At 46.0% G+C, this 22,930-nt stretch overlaps 1 protein-coding gene across 3 annotated transcripts in view; it reads left to right on the forward strand.

Moving 5' to 3' along the window:
• The first annotated feature begins 1,707 nt into the window (after positions 1-1,707).
• LG06H8orf33 (linkage group 06 C8orf33 homolog) overlaps positions 1,708-22,930 on the forward strand; it is a 53,060-nt gene continuing 31,837 nt past the window's right edge. Inside the window, exons 1-2 of one of the 3 annotated variants that reach the window (XM_073636644.1) lie at positions 1,708-1,837; positions 15,583-15,660. In XM_073636644.1, coding sequence (XP_073492745.1) covers positions 15,652-15,660 — 9 coding nt within the window. In that variant the 5' untranslated portion in view covers positions 1,708-1,837; positions 15,583-15,651. Of the gene's footprint in view, positions 1,838-15,582; positions 15,661-22,030; positions 22,229-22,930 lie in introns of those variants that run through there. The other 2 variants (XM_073636642.1, XM_073636643.1) reach the window with 2 other exon arrangements.

A 22,930-nucleotide genomic window follows, 5' to 3' on the forward strand; every position in this document is an offset into this window, starting at 1 on the left:
ATGTTGTTACCATACACTATGTGACGTACTCCTTCCACTGCTTTCTACAATGCATGTCTATCCAGGACCATGTGTGCTCTGGGGGTCCTTGATCCCACCCCTACCAGTCATTGTCCCTTGTACATACCTCCCAACTTTTTGAGATGGGAACGAGGGACACCTATTAGCAAACGTATGTAGGCATAGGTCACATCCCTGCCAGGCCCCCTTAACCACTTCAATACAGGGCACTTATACACCTTCCTGCCCAGAACAATTTTCAGCTTTCAGCGCTGTCACACTTTGAATGACAATTGCGCAGTCATACTACACTGTACCCAAACTAAATTTTTTATAATTTTGTTCCCACAAATAGAGCTTTCTTTTGGTGGTACTTGATCACCTCTGGGATTTTTATTTTCTACTAAAGCTAAACAAATAAAAAAAAGACAACATTTTGAAAAAAAAGGTTTTTTTTGTTTCTGTTACAAAACGTTGTAAATAAGTAAGTTTTCTCCTTCACTGATGGGCACTGATAAGGCGGCACTGATGGGCACCAATGAGGTGGCACTGATGATGGGCAATAATGCTTCACTGATGGGGCACTCATAGGCGGCACTGATGGGCACTGATAGGTGGCACTGATATGCAGCACTGATGGGTACACATAGGTGGCACTGATGGGCACTGATAGGTGGCACTGATATGCAGCACTGATGGGTACACATAGGTGGCACTGAAAGGCGGCACGAATGGGCACTGATAGGTGGCACAGATGGGCACTGATAGGTGGTACGGATGGGCGCTGATAGGTGGCATGGATGGGCACTGATAGGTGGCACTGATGTACTCTAATGGATGGTACCGATGGATGCCGATCAGTGCCAAACAGTAATGCCTGCCAATCAGTGATGCCAAATGTGGGCACTGATTGGCATCCCTGGTGGCCATGGGTGGCATACTTGGTGGTGACTAGTGGTGGGAATCCTTGGTGGCGTCCCTGGTGGTCCAGTGTGGGCATCCTCGGGGGGGCTGCGCTGATAATCAATTATCACAGACCCCCCTGTCAGAAGAGCAGCCGATTGGCTCTCCTCTACTCGCATCTGACAGACGCGAGTGAGGAAAAGCCGATCAACGGCTCTTCCTGTTTACATCGTGATCAGCCGTGATTGGACACGAGTGAGCACGTGGTAAAGAGTCTCCGTCAGAGACTCTTTATCTAGATCGGAGTTGCGGTGTGTCAGATTGACACACCGCAACAACGCTCGCCGTGATGAGCGCCCCCCGCTTGTTATCCTGAAAGACATCATATGACGTCTGGTCAGGATAACACAACCACTTTGCCGACGTCATTTTGCTATATGGTGGGCGGCAAGTGGTTAAAGGAGAATTATACAAAACAAACTGTGTTTTTTTTAGCACTACTATTCCTTTATATTGGCTTTTTAAATTTACAAATGCAGCAATTTAGAATTTGGATGAAAGGTTTAGCACTTAGATGTCATTCTTGCGTGGGCAAGAAAAGCAGAAGTACTTTTTTTTGCAGCACAATAGATGTTTAACGAAAAAAAAAAAAATCATAATAATAAAAGAAAAATCCAGATGAAGAGATGAAAGCTAGAAAAGGCAGGAGAGGACATTAGGTTTTAAAAAAGAAAACAGGAGATTCCATATAATAAATAGCATCATTACACTGCTTGCTGGGTGGGAACTTTTGTGTGGCAGAACCAAATCGTGCTGTCTCAGTTTTACACGGGGAAGTATGCTTGGTGCACCTAGAAGGGGAATGAATTCATCAGAGCACAGCAGGAAGCATACAGGAAGCTGCAGAAGGTGTAGTGTGTGTTTTGCAGAAATTGTAAGTTTCTTGTGACTGATTGCTGCCTCCAGATCTGATTTCCTGTATTATCTGTCTGTATTGTAGTTTTAGGTGTCTACTCCTAGAACTAGAGAGTGATAACTCATCATTACAGGAAGACCTGTGTATCCTCCTCGTGTTTTCCTCCATTCATGTGTTGGATAGACGTATAGCTCCTGCTATTAGTGTAGTCGGTGCGCCTACCAGCATCCCTTAGTACATGCTGACACTTGTAGTCCTACAAGGACTGTAGAAACACACACATATAGCTCATAGTGATCTGTCTTTTGCAGGGAATGGCCATCTTTTGGAAACAAAGCCTGGTTTCCCCTTCAAGTGTATAAATACGCTAACGCTGAGTTTAGACGTGCAGTTGGGAGGGGGGGTCAAAAATGCGCAGTTGAGTGTGTGTTTTTAGCGCCCCCAACCTCCCCCTCTTAAAGGAGAAGTCCAGCCTAAGCTACATTGGCTGCGGACAGGGCTATGTACATGCTTCAGTCGCAATGCTTTACTTTGCAGCCGTGGCATAAACCTATCATTATATTGTGATTCAAGTGAATAGCGAAGTGTTACGTCCATTTGCAATACACACGGTTGTGGTGTGTTTGTTTGGCAAACATAAGGTTAAGACGGGCATCACATCACCTCCTCACTGTCAGTGGATTGCTCTTCATTCATCTCTATGTCTTGGCTACAAATCTCTGAAGGAGAAGAGTGGCATGTGAGAAGACATGTCTCACAGAGCTCCCGTCCTAGATCCTGCTTTGATACTGCTCCCAGCCTGTGAAACCGTAGGATTTCGGTCCACAAACCTGCCGTACTCACCTCTGATACACCAAGTTATGCCGCTGGACAGTTTGGATGCCATGCAGACCCACAAACAGACGGAGACCGGGGGACCGTCTGAATTCCAATATGGCGCCACGGCCTCCCTCTCCCAGCGCTCACATGGAGCTGACAAGCTGAAGGATATGGATAAGCCTCCTAAAACTCCCAAAACAAACGGGAAAGTCCCCCCCCCCAGGGACGTTATACTATGCCCATAAACTGTCTGGGACCATGGGGCAGAGGGGGGGGGGGGACATGGAGGCCACCCCTGCTATATTCCATGAAGCACTGACGAGAGAGCAGCTCTCACTGATCCGCTTCTCCCTGAGGTTGAAGAGGAAAATGGGGGGGGGGGCATTGAGGATGCAGCGGCGACAAACTGCATACATTTTTAAAAGCCTTTACAGGTTACCACTTTAGTTTTACAGAGGAGTTCTACTGCTAAAATTACTGCCCTCGATCTGACATTCACGGTGATACCTCACATGCATGGTGCAATTGCTGTTTACATATGACAGGAGACTGACACTTGCGTTCGCCTTTGCGCGTGGGCACGAAGGGACAGGGATGATTCATTTATTTTTTGTGTTTTTTTTTTTTGCTTTTTTACTTTATATTTACACTGTTCCTTTCGATTTTTATTGTTATCACAGAGAATGTAAATATCCCCTATGATAGCAATAGGTAGTGACAGGTACTCTTTTTAAAAAAAAAATACAAATTGGGGTCTATTAGACTCTAGATCTCTTCTCTGCCCTCAGAGCATCTGACCACACCAAGATCGGTGTGATAAGATGCTTTCCCAATTTCCCAATGGCGCTTTTTATATACAGCGAAACCAAAGTCATGAAATGCTCGTAGCTTCCGGTTTCTTAGTCCATATAGATGATTGGAGCCATTCTGATCTTCGATCAGCTCTATAGTTAGCTGGCGGAACCACCGGCTGTATGATCAGGTTCCCCGGTGGGACAGGAGAGCCCGAGAAAGCCAAGGAAGTCGACAGGAGAGGGGGGGGGCATTCCCTCCCACTGCTTGTAAAAGCAGTCTATCGGCTAATTGGCCACTAGGATTGCTTTTACGCGTGAAAGCTGACCGCTGGCTGAAAAGAACGATACCAAGATGATATCTAAACCTGCAGGTATCATTCTGGTATAACCACTCAAAGTCCAGCAACATTGCAGTACGTTGCTGGTCCTTGTTGGGCATATATTGTAATTTTTTTTTTTGCACGGTTCACACTCTCAAGTTCACAGGATTGGGGTATTAGTGCTCAAATCCCAAAAATAGAAAGAGAGATGCTCCATAGCGTAATACAGGAAGACGACAGGGAGGAGCGGCGTACTGACGTCACCACTATACCACGCTGATCCCGGAAGACACGGGCAGCATCTGAGAGCTGGCCGGCTTGTATTGTTTTTAAGACGATTTCACACTGTAAGTGTATTTTTTATTCCTTGTTGTAATAAAGCATAACTGTATTACGCTATGGAGCATCTCTCTTTCTATTTTTGGGATTTGAGCACTAATACCCCAATCCTGTGAACTTGAGAGTGTGAACCGTGCAGAGACCCAGTGGCTGGGGGACACAGCCACCCGCTTACACGATCTCTGTGACAGGAGATCTAATCATCTGGTAAGGGGCGTTTTTGTCAGAGGTGGAGGAACTTCTTATATCACCACGCTCCCCAGGGAGATATGTTTGTGCATGCCTCACTCTGCATCAAGATTGGTGTTTTCTTCTCTCACCAAAAAGTTACTTCTCTTATAAGGACTGTTATTTGAGAGTTTGGAATTTTGCAACATTATATGGTCCTCGATTCTGAGTTGTCACTGCTTTTTGCATTCACCATGAATCGTGCAGTTTGTGGAGTTTAGTCTACATTGTTTTAATAATATTCATCTTATTTGTTTTTTTGTACACATTTGTCATATATTTTGAGTGTTGTTTATCACCAGGAATGTGCTTGGCATGATTATACTCACCTGTTACAATCACGTTCACATATTAAGCAGCGCAGCCTATTCCATTTAGCTATTTGAAGTGGGGGTTGTCTCTCATTTATGGTTGCAGCAGCACAATTTTACTATTTGTTTTTCACAGACACAGAGTTTGAAGATATATTAGAGGGATAGCGCAGTATAATTTTTTTTGATCTGAGATACACATACCCAAGTGTTCTCGGCGCCGCCATCAAGCCCAGTCCCGCCCTTGGACCTGTGTTATGTCCATCATAGGGCTGGACTGGGTGTGACTGTGAGCGGCGCCGGAAAAAGCCGAGAACACTCGGGTATGTGTATCTCGGCTCCGACGGCTTGCTCCGATCACACAAAATCGGCGGGGATCGGCCTATAACACGCACCCACGATTTTCCCCTGAGATATAGATTATATATGACAGTCAGCAAACGTGCACTTCACGGATGCCAGGTTTATTTGCAGGAGGCTTGCAAAATAAAAACAAACAGTAACTTAAATACTTGCCGTCTGGCGCTAACTAAACAAATAGTCTCCTCTCAACACAGTGCAGGGCTGGTCCCCGTCACCCACAAAAACACCCAGAGCTCCTCTCACTCAGGTTCCTTCCTGAGTCTCAAAACCAGAGCGACCTGCTGTGCTCTCTTCCTGGATATTTAAAGTCCAGCTGACTGTGGACTCCAGTGGACCCGAACATCCGGACCGAAACCCAGCCTGCCACAGAGGCTGGAAAAACCGGGCCGAATTCCGGTTCAGTTCCTTGCAATGGAAGGAATGCGAGGTGAAATGTACCTATTATCGTGTATCTCGCCTCGCATACCATCACATATCCTCCCCCTCTGCTCAAGTCCCTGTGGCTGAGCACTTGACCCAACCATACAGTGCACGCGAGAGAGGGCATCTGCGTTATTTTGAAATTTCCCCGGCCTGTGCTCCCCCGTAAACCGAAAGGGCTGTAGAGCCAGGAACCACCTTGTCACACGGCCATTTTTATCCCTGTTGTCACACATCCACTTTAGGGGAGCATGGTTGGTGACCAGTTTAAACAGCCTCCCCAGTAGGTAATACCTTAGGGAGTCTAACGCCCATTTGATGGCAAGACACTCCTTTTCTACGATGGCATAGTTCTTTTCGTGCTTGTTCAGCTTCTGGCTCAGGTATACAACTGGGTGCTCCTCACCATCCCTGTTCTGTGACAGTACAGCCTCCAGGCCCACCTCAGAAGCGTCCGTCTGTATGACAAACTCCTTGCTGAAGTCCGGGGCCACTAGTACTGGTAACCCACAAAGGGTCTGCTTTAAATTCTGAAAGGCCTCCTCGGCTTTGGGATTCCACTTGACCATGACCGACCCTCTACCCTTTGTCAGGTCGGTCAGAGGGGCGGCCATGGTGGCAAAGTTGGATATGAAATGTCTGTAATGCCCAGGAAGGCCCTCACTTGTTTTTTATTGATCGGTCTTGGCCATTTTTGAATTGTCTCAACCTTATTGGTCTGCGGTTTGACCACTCCCCGGCCAATAATGTACCCAAGGTGTTTGGCCTCCTTCAGGCCTATGGCACATTTTTTTGGGTTAGCCGTAAGACCTGCTTCCCTAAGGGAATCTATCACCGCTTGTACACGGAGCAGGTGCGATTCCCAATCTGGGCTGTGGATGACCATATCGTCCAAATATGCAGCTGCATACGGGCGATGTGGTCTCAAGGCTTTGTCCATCATTCGCTGGAATGATGCAGGGGCTCCGTGCAGACCAAAAGGCATCCGCTTATACTGAAACAAGCCCTCAGGAGTGGAAAAAGCAGTCTTCTCCTTGGCCGATTCAGTTAGCGGTATTTGCCAATAGCCTTTCGTTAGGTCTAGGGTCGTTATGTAGCGAGCCTGTCCTAAGCTGTCAACGAGTTCGTCGACCCGGGGCATCGGGTACGCATCGAACTTGGACACACTATTGAGTTTCCTGAAGCCGTTACAAAACCTGATAGTACCATCAGGTTTTGGACCAGCACTATGGGGCTCGACCACTCACTGTGGGACTCTTCTATCACGTCCAACTCTAACATACTTTTTATTTCCTTTGCGACTGCCTCTGGGATTCTATATGGTTTTACATTTACGCAAACCCCTGGTTACGTCATTATGTCATGTTGGATCATGTTGGTCAGTCCGGGTAAGGGGGAGAAAAAGTCTCTCTTTATTCACAAACGCCCTAACGTCACTTTGTTGTGCCACAGACAGGGTATCTGTTATGGGGACATCAGGTGTTACCGGTACCTGGTCTGTTAGAGGTGTGAGCATGGCCAGTAAAGTCTCTCTGTCCTTTCAGGGCTTTAGGAGATTCACATGGTAAATTTGGTGTGGTTTCCTTTTCCCTGGCTGGTAGACTTTGTAGCTTACCCCCCCCCCCACCCTTTCAACAACCTCAAAGGGACCCTGCCACTTGGCTAGGAACTTACTTTCCACCGTGGGAACCAGTACTAACACTCTGTCCCTGGGGCTGAAAGTACAGACCTTGGCACCCCGGTCATAGACCCTCCTCTGGGCCTCCTGGGCTCGCTCCATATGTTCTCGCCCAAGGGGCAGGACAGCTGCGATTCGATCCTGCATCAAGGAGACATGCTCTATGATGCTTCTATATGGGGTGGCCTCCCCTCCCCACGTTTCTTTGGCGATATCTAGCAGCCCCCTGGGATGTCTACCATACAAAAGCTCAAAGGGGGAATAGCCTGTGGATGCCTGTGGAACCTCACGTATGGCAAACATGAGATATGGTAGCAAAAAATCCCAGTTTCTTCCATCTTTGTCGACCTCCTTTTTCAGCATACTTTTCAAAGTTTTATTAAATCTTTCAACCAGACCATCCGTTTGGGGGTGGTAGACAGAGGTACGGAGATGGGAGACTTTGTATAGTCTACACCGTTCCTTGGTAACCCTAGACATAAATGGGGTGCCCTGATCGGTTAAGATCGCTTTTGGGATCCCCGCTCGACTAAACACCTGAACCAATTCCTTGGCGATGGCCTTAGCGGAGGTGTTGCTCAAGGGTATGTCCTCAGGATAGCGTGTTGCATAGTCTAGGATCACCAGAATATGCTGGTGATTTCACAACCAGCCCCACCAGGTCCATGCCAATCCTCTCAAAGGGGACCTCGATTATTGGTAGAGGGACAAGAGGGCTGCGAAGATGGGGCGACGGTGCTGACATTTGGCACTCCTTGACATCTGCATGCAACCCGGGCAAGGAAAAACCTCCGGGCAATTCTCTCCCTGTTTTTTTCGATACTGAGATGTCCCCCCCCATTACATGACCATGGGCCAAGTTTAGCACCACCCTACGGAAGGGTTTGGGAACCAGTAGCTGTTCTACCTTTTCCTCTCCATGTTTTATCACTCGATACAATAAATTGTTTTTAACGGCCATGTAGTGGAAAGACACCACCCATCAGGATCCACCGGTTCCCCGACCAACATCTTAACGTTTTCCCTGGCTCTCATGAGGGTGATCTCTCACAGTTGCTCGGTACAGAAATCCTCTCTCCTGACCTTTAATTCGGGTACGACATTTTGGATACTCTCATTGTCAGGGTCAGAGGGGGTCTCCTGTTTGTTACCCTCAGGCTGAGAGCTAGCTTCTAAGTCCTCTGGCTCCCCAGCCCTGACAGGGAAAGGAAGAGGATCTCCGGCTTCATCGTTCCCACCAACATCATCCCCTTCCCTTTGACAAAAAGGGTCTGGTGAGAGTTCCCGTGCTTCCCCAGCAGGGGGAGCTCTATCTACCAGCCTCCCCTTGCTCTCGCATAGATTCCAAAAATGGGGAAAATCTCTTCCCACTAAAACTTCATGAAGCAGTGAAGGTACCACCCCCACTGAATGTGTTACACTGCCCCAGGGGGTATCAACCTCAACCACCGCTGTGTGGTAGTCCCGAGTGTCCCCATGGATGCAAATTACCCCAATAGTACTAGTGTGTAGTTTTGTGGGGTTCACACAGTCATTCCTGACAAGGGCCACCACACTACCAGAGTCTAGCAAGGCTGTGAGTGGCTTTCCATCCACTGAAGTAACACACATCTGTTTTTCAATGCGACTGACATGATGCAGTACATGCGACCTGTGCAAACAGAGAAATGCATCTTTTCATAAAAGCATAATCACATTGCATAGGTTCATCATCTATAGGACAGTTTGCAGCAATATGCCCTAATGCATGGCAACGAAAACACTGTATGTTGCCTACCACCAGTCCTCTTAACGGCCCCAAAGACCTTCCTGGCTTCTTTGGCCAGTCTCGAGGTCTAGGACCCACAGTCTCATCATCTGTAACAGTCTTATCAAATCTCCCCAAGCTCTTGAACCCCAGAACAGTCTTACCAGAACCGCTGGGAAATCTTGCACCCCTAGACACACCGGAGTGGGGCGTAGATGGGTTCACCAATTCCTCAGTAGCACTGTACCTCTCCACTAGGTCCACCAGTTGGGCCGCAGTTTTGGGGTCCCCCTGTCTGACCCACTTCCTCAGGGCAGCAGGGAGCGCACGCAGGTACCGGTCCATTACCACACGCTCCACGATCTGAGGGCTTGTCAAGGTCTCTGGCTGCATCCACTTCCTGGTGAGGTGGACCATGTCAAACATTTGTGAACGGGGTGGCTAGTTGCTGCAGTAGGACCACTGATGCACGCGCTGGGCCCGGCCCCGGATTGCCATGGTGACATTCAAGCGTGTCAGTATCTCTGTCTTTAGAGTCTCATAGTACTGGGCCTTATCTGGTTCTAGATCAAAATAGGCCTTTTGGGGTTCACCTGTTAGAAATAGGGCCAACAGACCCGCCCACTGCTCTTTTGGCCATCCCTCGCGGACTCTCTCGAAAGTCGCAATGTATGCCTCAACATCATCCACAGGTGTCATCTTTTGCAAGTGGTAGGAGCCCGTACCATCTTTGGTTCCGCTGACACAGGAGGTGCGGACCCCTTTTTCAGTTCCACCAGAGCCTCTGCGAACTGCCGGTTCATCTCCTGCTAGGACGCTTGTGCTGCAGTGGCCTCTGCGACTTGGCGGAGCATCTCCTGCTGAGTCGCCTGTTGTGCTGCAGCAGTCTCTGCGACTTGGTGGTTGGTTTCCCGCTGAGCTGCATTGGCCTGTAGCAGGGCCTTTATCATTTCCTCCATCTTCAGAAAAGTGCCCGCTGAATCCACGACGTGTGGGGAAATTGGCTCATGGGGATCACCTTTTCTGAACAACAGTCGGCAAACGGGCACTTTCTTAAAAATCTGGTGGATGCCAGGTTTATTTGCAGGAGGTTTGCAAAATAAAAACAAACAGTAAATGGCGCTAACTAAACAAATAGTCTCCTCTCTCTATACAGTGCGGGTGCTGGTCCCCGTCACCCACAAAAACAAACGGAAAAGCAAACCTTTTAGTCCAACACCCAGAGCTCCTCTCACTCAGGTTCCCTCCTGAGTCTCAAAACCAGAGCGACCTGCTGTGCTCTCTTCCTGGATATTTAAAGTCCAGCTGACTGTGGACTCCAGTGGACCCAAACATCCAGACCAAGACCCAGCCTGCCACAGAGGCTGAAAAAACCGGGCCGGATTCCGGTTCAGTCCCTTGCAGTGGAACGAATGCGAGGTGTACCTATTATCGGGTATCTCACCTCGTGCATATATATATATATATATATATATATATATATATATATATATATATATATATATATTACACTTTTATTTGTAACTGTCATGGTTTGGTTCCAGGTTCGGGTCTCTCAAAATGCGATGGCATCTTTGGAGACCCTGTGAAAGTGTGCCTAGTCTGTGCGGTGCTGTACCCTAAGCTAATACTCCACTAGAACCTTGGGGGACCCCAACATTAAGAGGTGTTGGAGAGGAGGAAGTAGAGTTGTAAGTGCCACAGCCATGGATACCAAGCAAATTTAGTTTTTTGAGGAGGAGGGGGTGATCAACTGTATCAAAGGCAGTGGAGAGGTCCAATTGAAAGAGTACGGAATAATGACCATTGGTTTTAGCTATTAGCAAGTCGTTTGTGAGTTTTAGGAGAGCAGTTTCTGTGGAGTGCTGTGGACAAAATCCAGACTGAAGAGTATCAAGAAGGTTATTCTTAATGAGATGGTTGCTCAGTCGGTTGTAGACTAAACGTTCGAGGAGCTTGGAGGCAAAAGGGAGTAAGGAGATGGGGCTTAGGTTGTTAAGATTGGTGGGGTCCAGTGAGGCCTTTTTTGGTATGGGAGTGACTAATGCATGTTTCAGAGGGTTGGGGAAGATGCCAGTAGAGAGGGAGAGATTGAAAATATGAGTTAAAGAGTGTAGGATAGAGTGAGAGGGTGACCGTAGTATTTGAGAAGGAATGGGGTCCAGCGGGCAGGAGGATAGGTGAGCGTTAGAAAATTTTTTTTTTTACATCCTCTGTAGTAGCTGGGTTAACCACTTGCTTACTGGGCACTTAAACCCCCCTCCTGCCCAGACCAATTTTCAGCTTTCAGCACTGACGCACTTTGAATGAATTGCGCGGTCATACAACACTGTACCCAAATGAAATTTGTATCATTTTTTTCCCACAATTTGAGCTTTCTTTTGGTGGTATTTAATCACAGCTGGGATTTTTATTTTTTGCTAAACAAACAAAAAAAGATGGAAAATTTTGGAAAAAAAAAAAATCATGTTTCATAGTTTGTTTGCAAACAGGTAGTTTTTCTCCTTCATTGATTGGCACTGATGGGCACAGATAAGGCGGCACTGATGGGCACAAATAAGGCGGCACTGATGGGCACAGATAAGGCGGCACTGATGGGCACAAATAAGGCGGCACTGATGGGCACAGATAAGGCGGCACTGATGGGCACAAATAAGGCGGCACTGATGGGCACAGATAAGGCAGCACTGATGGGCACAGATAAGGCAGCACTGATGGGCACAGATAAGGCAGCACTGATGGGCACAGATAAGGCGGCACTGATGGGCACAGATAAGGCGGCACTGATGGGCACAGATAAGGCGGCACTGATGGGCACAAATAAGGCGGCACTGATGGGCACAAATAAGGCGGCACTGATGGGCACAAATAAGGCGGCACTGATGGGCACAGATAAGGCAGCACTGATGGGGACAGATAAGGCGGCACTGATGACCACCGATGGGCACGGATGGGTGGCATGGATGGGCACTGATAGGTAGCACTGAAGGGTGGCACTGATAGGTGGCACTTATGTGCAGCACTGTTGTTGAGGCACTGATTGTGGGCACTGATGGGTGGCGCTGGTGGGCACTGGTAGGCGGTACTGCTGCCTATTGCTAGGTGGCACTGGCAGAGGGCGCAGGTGGGCACTGAGGATCTGGTGGCAGCTCTCCGTGATCGGGACTGATGTCCCTCTCACGGCCACCGGTGATCGTCTTTTTTTTCCTCCTCACACTGTCAGCGCGAGGAGAAAAAAATAACCGATTACCGGCTCTGTTGATATCACATGATCAGCTGTCATTGGCTGACAGCTGATCACGTGCTAAGGGGTCGGGATCGACCCCTTACTCCGATCTGTGATCAGGCGAGTCTCATAGACTCGCTGATCACAGAGTGCACCGAGCGCCATGCAAGGAACGCACAGGCCGCTCGTGCACGGGACGACGTCAATGGACGTCGTCCCGGCAAAGCAGGTCCGCGCTGTAGCCGTCATTCGGCTATAGCGCGTATCTCTAGTGGTTAAACAAGAGTTTTGATCGGGGCCTGATTCTGTACGTAGTGAGGGGGCCCAAGGTATCCAGGGTGGATGACAGTGAACTGTTGTAGATAGAAGTGGCCAGGTTAGAAAGTTTCTACAGGTAATTGTTTGGTAGTTGGAAGGCATGAAGGAGGAAGACAAGGAGAGAGTGAAACTAATAAGGTGGTGATCAGAGAGAGGAAAAGGAATGTTGGAGAGGTTGCGTGGAGTGCATAGGTAGGAGAATATGTGGTCAAGGCAGTTGCCAACAGAGTGAGTAGAAGCGTTTGCCCATTGTTTCAGGTCAAGAGGAGGTTAGGTTCAGAAATTTAGAAGTAGCGAGACTGTTAGGATTAACAGGGATGTTGAAGTTGCCAAGAATGATTGTTGGGATTTCAGAAGAGAGAAAGTAGGGTAGCCAGGCAGAGAAGTCCTCAAGGAAGCTTGATACCGGTCCAGGAGGCCGATAGATCACAGCAATTCTTAACGAAACTGGAGAAATTAGACGAATACAGTGAGCTTCAAATGAGGAGAGGGACAGAGAAGGGGGTGGATAAAGAACCTGAAAAGTGCTTTAAGGGGATAGAAGGATTCCAACACCACCTCCTTTCCGTCTACTAGGCCTGGGAGAGTGAGGCCACCATTAGAGAGGTCACAGGAGAAGGAAAGTCAGATTCTTGAAGCCATGTCTCTGTAATTGCAAGCAGGTTGAAGGAGTTTGTGATAAATAGGTCATGGACGGTGGTAAGTTTGTTGCAAACCGAGCGGGCATTCCAAAGGGCACGGCAAAAGGGGAGGCTGTTTCTAGGCAGAAGAGGAATAGAAATTAGATTGTGTAGATTGCAGCTGCTGGCAGAGGATAGGGGGTGCTGGGTATGTTGGCTAAAGATAAATGATGGTGGTCCAGGATTTAGAGAAATATCTCCAGACATTAGGAGAAGCAGAAGGGTGAGAGAGGTGATATGGGAATGTGACTTATGTGGGGGGGAAACTTCTCAGTGTCCTGGAGGATTTATTGGTATATGGGTTCAAAATTAGCTGGAGCTGATGAGTGCAGTAATACATTGAAGACAGGAATGAGGGTGATATATATAAGCTGTGGGGTGGAGACGATGGGCGAAGGAGAGACAGTTTAAGGAGAGAAGATGCAACTGTGAGAAGGAAAAGTAGGGAGTGCATGATGCAGAATGGTGAGATTGAGAAGCAGACTGGATAAGAGATGTCCTATGGGGAATCGGGACACCTGTAGTCTGTTTAGTGTGTTGCAATAATTTGTAGATTTTCGCGTTGTGCATTCGCTGAAGTGCTGAGCCGAAGTGTAATACAATCCAATATGAATACTTTATCCAAAATGATAGTTACCCATGCAATCCCTGCCTGGGCATTCCCTAGAGAAGGCCTACATTTATACTGAGTTGGGTGGGGGTATTATTGCCAATTAATCAGCCTGGATTGCATAGGAAGAACACATGGCTGACAGAACGAACTTCTCACACCAAAGACAGACTACAAGATACAGCAAGAGAGCAGGGGATCATGGCTATAAAGATAAAAAATGCTCATAATTTTAGGTATGGACAATAAGAAAACAAAAACAAACATCACAGTGATATGGACAGAGGTATAGAATTTGAAGGCAGAATAGATTACCATTTAAGCATATTTAAAACAATGAAGCTGTTGCTGGAAAGCATAGCTGGCCCCGATGGACAGTGTGATGGGTGTGCATTAAGAATATGACATATGTTATGCACTGGTGTAGATAAAGTGACGATAAGTATATTGATTGTAAAATGAAACTTGCTGAAAAAAGGAATCGATGCCCTGTTTGTAATTTGTTTTTCTTTAATAAACTTCTTTGAGAGGAAAAAAAAAATCTCTGAAGGAAAGCGATTTCTAACAGAGCACAACCCCAAGCTGTAGCACTATCATCAGCGACTCTAGTGTTTGAAGCCCAACTCCGTGGAAAGTAAGGCCTGATTCACACCTATGCAGGTTGCAGTTTGCGTATTCCAGGTGCATTTTGCGTTTTTCAATACACATTTTTGATCCATTGAAGTCTATGGAACCAAAAACCAGAAAAAACTGGTCCTTTCCATAAAATGCACAGATGTGATCTACATCTATAGGAAACCATGTTAAATGGACTGTAGTGTGTTTCTGCAAAACTGAAAATGCACTAAAAATGCATAGGTGTAAACCAGGCCTAAAGATCTACCTTTGTGGTAGGGCTGCCCCTTCATTGCAAAGGTTAAATGCTTGTTTAGAGTGTCGGAAAAAGCAGCGGGTGCTCTTCTCTGCTCCCCTATCCTCTGGCAGTGGAATGTTCTCTGCATCCTCATATCCTTTGCAGGGCTATGGGCTCTGCATTGTGTTTGAGGACAAGGCCGTGCTTAAGGGGGGGGGCGGGTTGCGGTTGGATGGGGCAGAAGAGAGGTAGCTGCCCTTGGTGCCACTTTTTGTTGGGGGGGGGGTGTAGGGCGTCAAGAGGCAGCAGCCCATAGAGTACATTCAACTGAGCTGGGAGCCTGCCCTCACCCCTTCCATTCTTTACTACCTGGGGATTGCCATACCTGAGCATAGAACAGTGATGTCTCCAGTGGACTTGGCCACCCAACGTAGTTTTCTTTTCTTGTTGGTTTTTTTTTTGCACCTGTCAGGCAGAAGCTGCGCTGTAGTTCTAGTATCATAGATCCCAGCTGCAGAAGACAATTGAGCCAACAGCAGAGGGAAGGAGGTGCAATTTGTCATCTTCACCCTGGACAGTGGATGACCATCTCCCGGCACTGCTTGATGACATCAGAGGACCTGTGACACCCGGGGCATAGGGGAGCAGAGACTATGGACACCAGTCTAGTAGCGCAAATGGATCCTGCAGGAGCTAATATAGTTGAACTTTTGGGAAAAAAATTAATTTGCAAGCTGTTAGCCACTGGCATTAGTAGTATAAAGCGGTTGTTAACCTCTGCTACAAAATCGCAATGTAACATCAGCCTATGTCTTCCATACTTCCTCACAATTGGTTTCCATTACCCAGTCCTCTTTTTGTCTATAAACTCTTCCTTGTCTATGTGATTACCATACTCCTTCTTCTAAGAGGTGTCCCTCCCATTTCCTTTCAAAAAGGTGGGGGTATGCACATGTTGTTGCTACAGAGCTATATACAAATATTTTTGCTCCGGTTGAGATTTGATCATGAATAAAATTTAGTGATATGTTTTATTTTTCCTTTTTTGTTTTAATAGTTTTTTCCATCATTCAGCAATGCCCTGAGTAACTCTCTGGTGATCATCAAGAAGTAGTATCGGACAGACATGGAGGAGGTGAGTCTAAAGCTGGCTATACACAGGGCAATTGACCGACAATATCAAGCAGCAAAAATGGCTCCAGCCAAATTTTTATTTTATTTTTTAAACACTTTTTATGGACAAGTGTGCAAAACATTGGACATATTCAACAATTGTGCTCAACATGGGCACCATAGTATACATATTAAAATTATACAATCAGATAACGGTTGTTGAAAAGTACAGATACAGCTGCGCATGGATCACAAAACTAAAGGAAACATAAAACAAGTATGAATTGAACCTCTGGGTACCCAAAAATCATGTTTAAAAACCACTTCAGCCCCGGAAGATTTGGCTGCTCAATGACCATGCCATTTTTTGCGATACGGCACTGCATCGCTTTAACTGACAATTATGCGTCGCTTTAACTGACAAAATTGGCGTCCTTTTTTTCCCCACAAATATTATTATTATTGTATTGTTATTATTATATTATTATTTTTGGCGCTATAAACAAAAGAAGAGCGACAATTTTGAAAAAAACACAATATCTTTTACTTTTTGCTATAATAAATATCCCACATTTTTTATCAATTTTTTTTTTTTGTTTTTAAAAAAACAATTTTTTTCTCTGTTTAGGCCGATATGTATTCTTCTACATATTTGTGGTAAAAAAAAATCGCAATAAGCGTATATTGATTGGTTTGCGCAAAAGTTATAGCGTCTACAAAATAGGAGATAGATTTATGGCATTTTTATTATTATTATATATTTTTTTTTTTTTTTTTTACTAGTAATGGCGGCGATCTGCAATTTTTATCGGGACTGAGATATTGCGGCTGACAGATTGGACACTTTTGACACATTTTTGGGACCTTTGACAATTATACAGCGATCAGTGCTATAAAAATGCACTGATTACTGTATAAATGTCACTGGCAGGGAAGGGGTTAACACTAGGGAATGATCAAGGGGTTAACTGTGTTCTCTAGGTGTGTTCTAACTGTAGGAGGGATGGGACTGTCTAGGAGGAGAGAGAGATCGTTGTTCATACTTAGTATGAGCACACGATCTGTGTCTACTCCCCTGAAAGAACCGGGATCTGTGTGTTTACACACACAGATCCCAGTTTTCGCTCTGTCACAAGCGGTCGCGGGAGCCAGACGGTCATCCCACCCGCCAGGCACACACATTGGCTGCGGGCGTGCGCCCCCCTAGTGGCCAAAAGGCAAAATGAGGTAAGGTAACGTCGTTTCGCCCAGCCGTGCCATTCTGCCGCAGTAAAACTGCGGCGGCTGGTCGGCAAACGGTTAAGAAGACTAAATTCCTTCAAACCAATAGACAACGTATATGTACTTAAGTACCAGATATATTAAGAGTGGAGGAACATCATACATCGCATACTTTATTATATTTCGTAGGGCAACCTCTATGTTCGTACACTAGTTTCTCAAAGGGCAGAATCTAATTCACCAGCTGAATCCATGTTCAGACAGATGGAGGACCGGGCTGAATCCATTTGAGCGCAATAGCTTTCCTGGCCAAAAACAATGTTTCTTTTATCAAAACACGCTGATACCTCTGCCACTGTTCCTCATCTAGAATACCCAGAAGGCATACTCTAGGAGTACATGGTACCAGCACTGGCAGAACAGAGGAGAAGAGGTCCGTCACCCATGTCCAGTATCGAGCTATAGCAGGGCATACCCAAATATCATGTATAAAATCAGCATTTGCGTTATTACATTGAGCACAATTGGAGGTGGGTATGGGATGCAGCCCCAGTGTCCTTGAACCCTGCAATACGTTTGGATTCTCTCCATACTAATCGTGCTAGGTTCAGTATTGGCAGCTGCTTCTTTTTAAAACTTGTTTTGTGGCCTCCAATGCAATCAGCAAATTATTAAGTTGAAGGACATGGGCCAGATGTGACTCTACCACTGTGGGCGATACAGGCAACAACTAATCGGATAGATGATGCAACTGACCTGCCAAGAAATAATAATATAAGTTCGGAAGTGCCATACCCGCTTCCAATTTGGGATGTTGCAAAATAGAAAACTTTAGCTTCCGTCTAATCTGAGCCTATATAAATAAGCTAAACCAAGCATCCAAAGTTTTAAAATAGGTCTTAGGACCTGGTACAGGCATATGTGAACATATAAACATTTTGGCAATAGGACTATTTTTATAAGGTTGATTCTGCCTGCCACTGATAGAGGCAGTTTAGCTCATGTGCTAAGTTTAGTTTTTACTACTTGCATTAGAAGGTCCATATTGGCCTTCAGTACCACTGAAGAGGATAATGTTATGTGTATTCCCAAATACTTGAAGGAGGAAACAATCTTAAGGGGAGTTACAACTTCGCTTTCAGGAAATAGCTGGGGTTGAAGGGGCATCAGAGCAGACTTTTGCCAGTTTTGCTGAAAAAGTACCAAAGGTGTCAATTATGTGCATTGCGGTATTCAATGACCCTGAGGCATCCTGTAAGTATAAAATAAGATCATTTGAAAGATATATAGACCTATCGTATCGGTTCTATCACCCAGGGAGATGCCTTTCACCAAAGGAGACTACCTGAACCCTAAAGCCAAGGTCTCTATAGCCACTGCAAAAAGAAGCAACGACAGAGGACAGCCCTGGCAGGTACCTCTGTGGAGTGGGATGGGTGTTAATAACAGTCCATTAACCAATAGTTGTGAGGTGGGATTGGTATATAAAATTGAGACCCATGTATGAAATTTCTCACCAAATCCAAAAGATTGGAGGGCAGGAAGGGCCACTCGAGTCGAAAGCCTTTGCTGTGTCTAGAGAGGCCAGTACACACGAATCAGGGAAAAATTGTCAGAGTTGAACAATCAGTTGGGTTCTACGAATTGTTATGGAAGTAGATGTCCCAGGCATAAAGCCACTTTGGTCCAGAGTGGATAATACTAAGGATTGCACAGTTAAGTCTTTTTGGCTAAAATTTTTGCAAGTATTTTGTAATCGATGTTTAAAAGAGAGATTGGGCGATAAAAGGTACAGTCAAATGGGTCTTTGTCGGGTTTTGGTATAAGTACCACTGTGGCGGCATACATGGATGGTGGCAGTCTCCCCCCCCCCGGAAATGCCTGAGAATATATCTGTACAAGAATGTGTGCTATCACGTCAATATATTTACCATATAACTCAAGTGGCAAGCCGTCTGGGCCAGAGGCCTTTCCAGCCGCCAATGAGGCAAAAGCTTCTCTAACATCGTCAGTGATGTCGGCATCTAAAGCTAGCACCTGCTTCTGCTTCAGGAGAGGGAACTGCGGTTCAGATAAATACAGATCAATATCTTGCTTAGTATGTGTAAGGGTGGTAGCATACATATTAACATAAAATGCGTGGAAACATTCAAGGATTTCTTTTGCCGTGTGAGCTTCTGTACCGTCAGCTTTGACTATTTTAGACACTAGTGAGCTGTTAGTTTGTTGCTTAGCCATATGAGCAAGCAGTTGACTGGACTAATTCACAAACTCAAAATACTTTTGCTGAGCGTAAAATGCATTTCTTTTGGCGCTAGCAGCCATATGAATCGAGTAAATGCGGGAAACATGTTCCAATGTATGCGGTTAAAGGCAATAAGAGAATCCAGGTACGCTGCCTCCGCATCTCTATAGGACTGCACAAGGTCCTCCTCTTTACGTAAGGATTTCTTGATATAAGAGATGGTGGATTTTAAAGCTCCCCTCAGATATGCCTTCAGGGTATCCCACAACAGCAGGCCTCTGGTCCCCCCGTGTGCCTCCAGGAAAACATGAAATTGGTCTGGAATTCTGTCATTTGTTCCCTATCTGTGACAGCCAAAAGGGTTGCACTCTCCATGATTTACGCACCCCCACTGACCCAACATCAATATGAAGCAGTTAGGGGGACTGATTTGAAACTCCCCTAGGAAGATTTTTAACATCAGATATTTTGGGAATGAGTCTATCATCACTAATCGCAAGGTCAATTCAGGATAAAGTGCACCTGCTGGGTATAGACCAAGTAATGGAGAATTCCAGATTGCGCCATAAGTCCCTCCACCCAAATTCCATGATAAGAGCATTAAAGGCCGTCAATCCCGGAGAGGGGGCCACAAGTGGGTCACCATGTCTGTCCATGGCGTGATCTAAAAGAAGGTTGAAGTCCTCAATGCACAGAACATACGCTTCAGGGTATGAGGCAGCAAACACCATCGCCCCCTTAATTATTTGTAAATTTGCCGGGGGGGGGGGGGGGGTTGTAATATATATATACCAAGTATGACAAATGGCAGGGCATGTATTTGAGCAGGGATGAATGCATATCTCCCACCTCGGATTAGCTTTTACTCAAATGTATTCCCAAGGAACCACCCTATGTATCAGCACCGATACCCCTCTGGAATAAGAGGTATGATAAGAGTTTATCCCGACCAATGCACCCAGGGCTTGCTGAAGCGCTCTAGGTGGTCTGACACAATGTGCATCTCTTGCAGACAAATAAGATGCGCATTAGCCTTGAGAATAGTGGAAAATACCTGAGATCATTTATGTGGTGTACCCAAGCCCCTCACATTCCATGAAAGGGCTTTACAATTACTAGCCATGGATCAAGCCATTATGTAAGATGCAGGACCCAGGGCTTATACCTAGTATAAAGTCAAACCAAGCAGCTATAAGACATTTTCCATGTGAGATAAACCATAAAACAAGTTGGCATATAGTCCAAAATTTCTGGACCATTGCAGAACTATATACAGATGGTACAAGAAAATTGACCAAAAACATTAACAGGGCATTGCCTGCACATAGCAGCTGCTTATGCCTAGGCAATTTGTGGTTATTACCGCCCTGAAAGCTCCCATGTAAATTGTCCATCATAACCTTATAGTCAAGTTTAGGATAATGAAGTGTCCAGCTAGAAAGGAGGAAAAAGTAAAACCTCAAAGGGTGAGAGAAAGACCTATCCCCTTATAAAACATTAAGCCCAGTGTGCATAGTGTGAGCTCTCTCCATACGCAGACTTTTTTAAAGCCTGTGTTAGAGATATTAGATATATGACTGCCAATCAAAGGGCAGCAAGGATCAGGGATCAAATAGCAAGTTTTCCAAATTTGTATAGGCGAAGGCGTATGTGTAAGTTAAAATACAATAATTTCTGCACGTTATCCCTGGGAAGATTGATAAATCCAGAGAAATAACTAATTTTGTAATTTGTGCCTAGCACTGCATTAAGGTTATCCGCACAAAGGTGAGTAGCTTAGTGAATCTGCATACCTGCTGCCATCCATAGGCTGCGAATGTCCTCCAACACATGTGGCAATAAAGTGGATAAAGTTCCGTCCCAGGTAGACATCCAGAAAGCCCTTTTAACAGATATGAAGTAGCTGCCATCTGTCAGTAGGTGGCAGTAAAGGATCAAATGGCAAGTAACATGCAGCTCTTGAAAAATGTACAGAAGCAGTCAGGCATAGCTAGACAGTGCAAAAACTCTATGCAGAACATTCAAATCAGGGAATGAAACAGATCCGGTAGCGAACATCGAGACAGCAGAGGCACTTATAAACGAGAAAAGCAGAGGCCCAATGCACATCTGTAAATTGTATAGCAAGCAGTAGAAAGGTCAGTGATAACACCAGAGTAATTCCGTCTGGCACAGATCAGTAAGAGCTACTCTTAGCAGCAAGCCAGTCTTGGGCAGCATCTGCTGTGGTGAAAAAGTGTACTCTGCTGCCATCGATCACCCTTAACCGTGCTTGGTAGGCCACTGAATATACAATCACCGTCTCCCTCATCCTCCTCTTAACCTCAGTGAAGGTGGCCCTCTGCTTTTATAGTTCCACTGAGAAGTCGGAATATTGACACAGCCACGTTCTCAAAATGAATTTGGCCCTGTATGGCTTTTCTCAAAACTAAGTCCTGATCCTTGCATTTTAGCATTCTGGCAAGTAGTGGCCTCGGGGCAGCACCAGGGAAGGGAGGTTGTGCTGGGACTCTAACGCTATGTGCTCTTTCCACTGCAAAAGCAGATGAGAAGTTGGCATCAGGAAAGGTGTGCTTAAACCATTTCTCCACGAAATCCCCAGGATTCTGACCTTCCGCTTTTTTCGGGGAGCCCCACAATCCTAAGGTTACTCGGCCGCAGGCGGTTTTCAAGATCATCCGCTCTCTGGCACCAGAAAGAGATCTGTTTTTCTGCTGCTAATACCTTTTGTAGAAATAGGTGAGAAGTCATCCTCCAGAGAAGAGATTCTCCTCCTAGTTTCAGTCACTCTCTCTCTCATGCTCTGCATGCCCTGTCTCAGCAGACCTATATCAACTTAAATCTCATCCATCTTGCAGGTAAGAGAGGTGCCACACACTGAGATGGCACTCAGGAGCTGTGTGTGGACCTGTACCAGCGTGAGCTTGTCCGTTTTCTCTGCTGTGGAGCTGTGTTTAGGAGACTCTGCCGCTCTTCGTGTGTGGAGGGCTGCAGGCGTCATCTTGGTTCTCGGCCCGGGCAAACTCTGAGCCGATCCTCGGATGCTGAGGAGTGATCCTTTCTCATGGAGAAGGCTGGACATTCAGGCAACCCAGGGAGCTGTGTGGTGAAGCTGGAGCAGCTAGTAAGTAGCAGGATTCTAAAGGCGGTTGGCAGAGTTCTCTCTAAACACATCCGGCCATCTTGGCTGTAGACACCCCCCCCCCCCCCAGCCAAAACCTTTTTTACAATAGCGTTGGTAAGAGTCAGACCTTCTGTTAAGTTTTTATTCCTGTTCCTGTTCTCATCTGGGACTTCTCGAGTTGCTTTTTGTACCAGTGACACCAGGACAGGAAATGGGAAGTTGCAGGTGTTTCTGTAACAGCAAATTTGGAGAGGGCAGTAAAAACCCCTCTCCACTCCACTGTGCTAAACAATTGGTTTTTTTTTTGTTGCTTTCACTGTCCGCATCAGAGAGAGATCCCATCACTTTCTGTCCTCGTAACACCATGTCACAAGAAGAGGAGTTGAGAATCTTCCCAACTGGGACACCAATGGTAAACAAACCTTACGTACAGTCTCAGCTTTCCTCCTCTGTACAAAATAGTTTTGACTCGCGTTCAGTGGGAATTGTCAGTGGCAGGTCACATTGATTATTGGCTTTGATCTGAAGGGGATATTGAATACAGATCATTTTAGGATTAATGACTATTAGTTTAAACAAGTTGCTAGCAGTTTTAAAGGAAACCTATAATAAGGGAATAATGGAAGCTACCATTGCTGACTATCTCTTTATAGAAATACTAGTTGCCTGGCTGTCAGGCTGAGATCTGGGCTTCAATGCTTT

The sequence above is a fragment of the Aquarana catesbeiana genome, linkage group LG06 (assembly GCF_042186555.1).
Source record: "Aquarana catesbeiana isolate 2022-GZ linkage group LG06, ASM4218655v1, whole genome shotgun sequence".
NCBI lineage: Eukaryota > Metazoa > Chordata > Amphibia > Anura > Ranidae > Aquarana > Aquarana catesbeiana.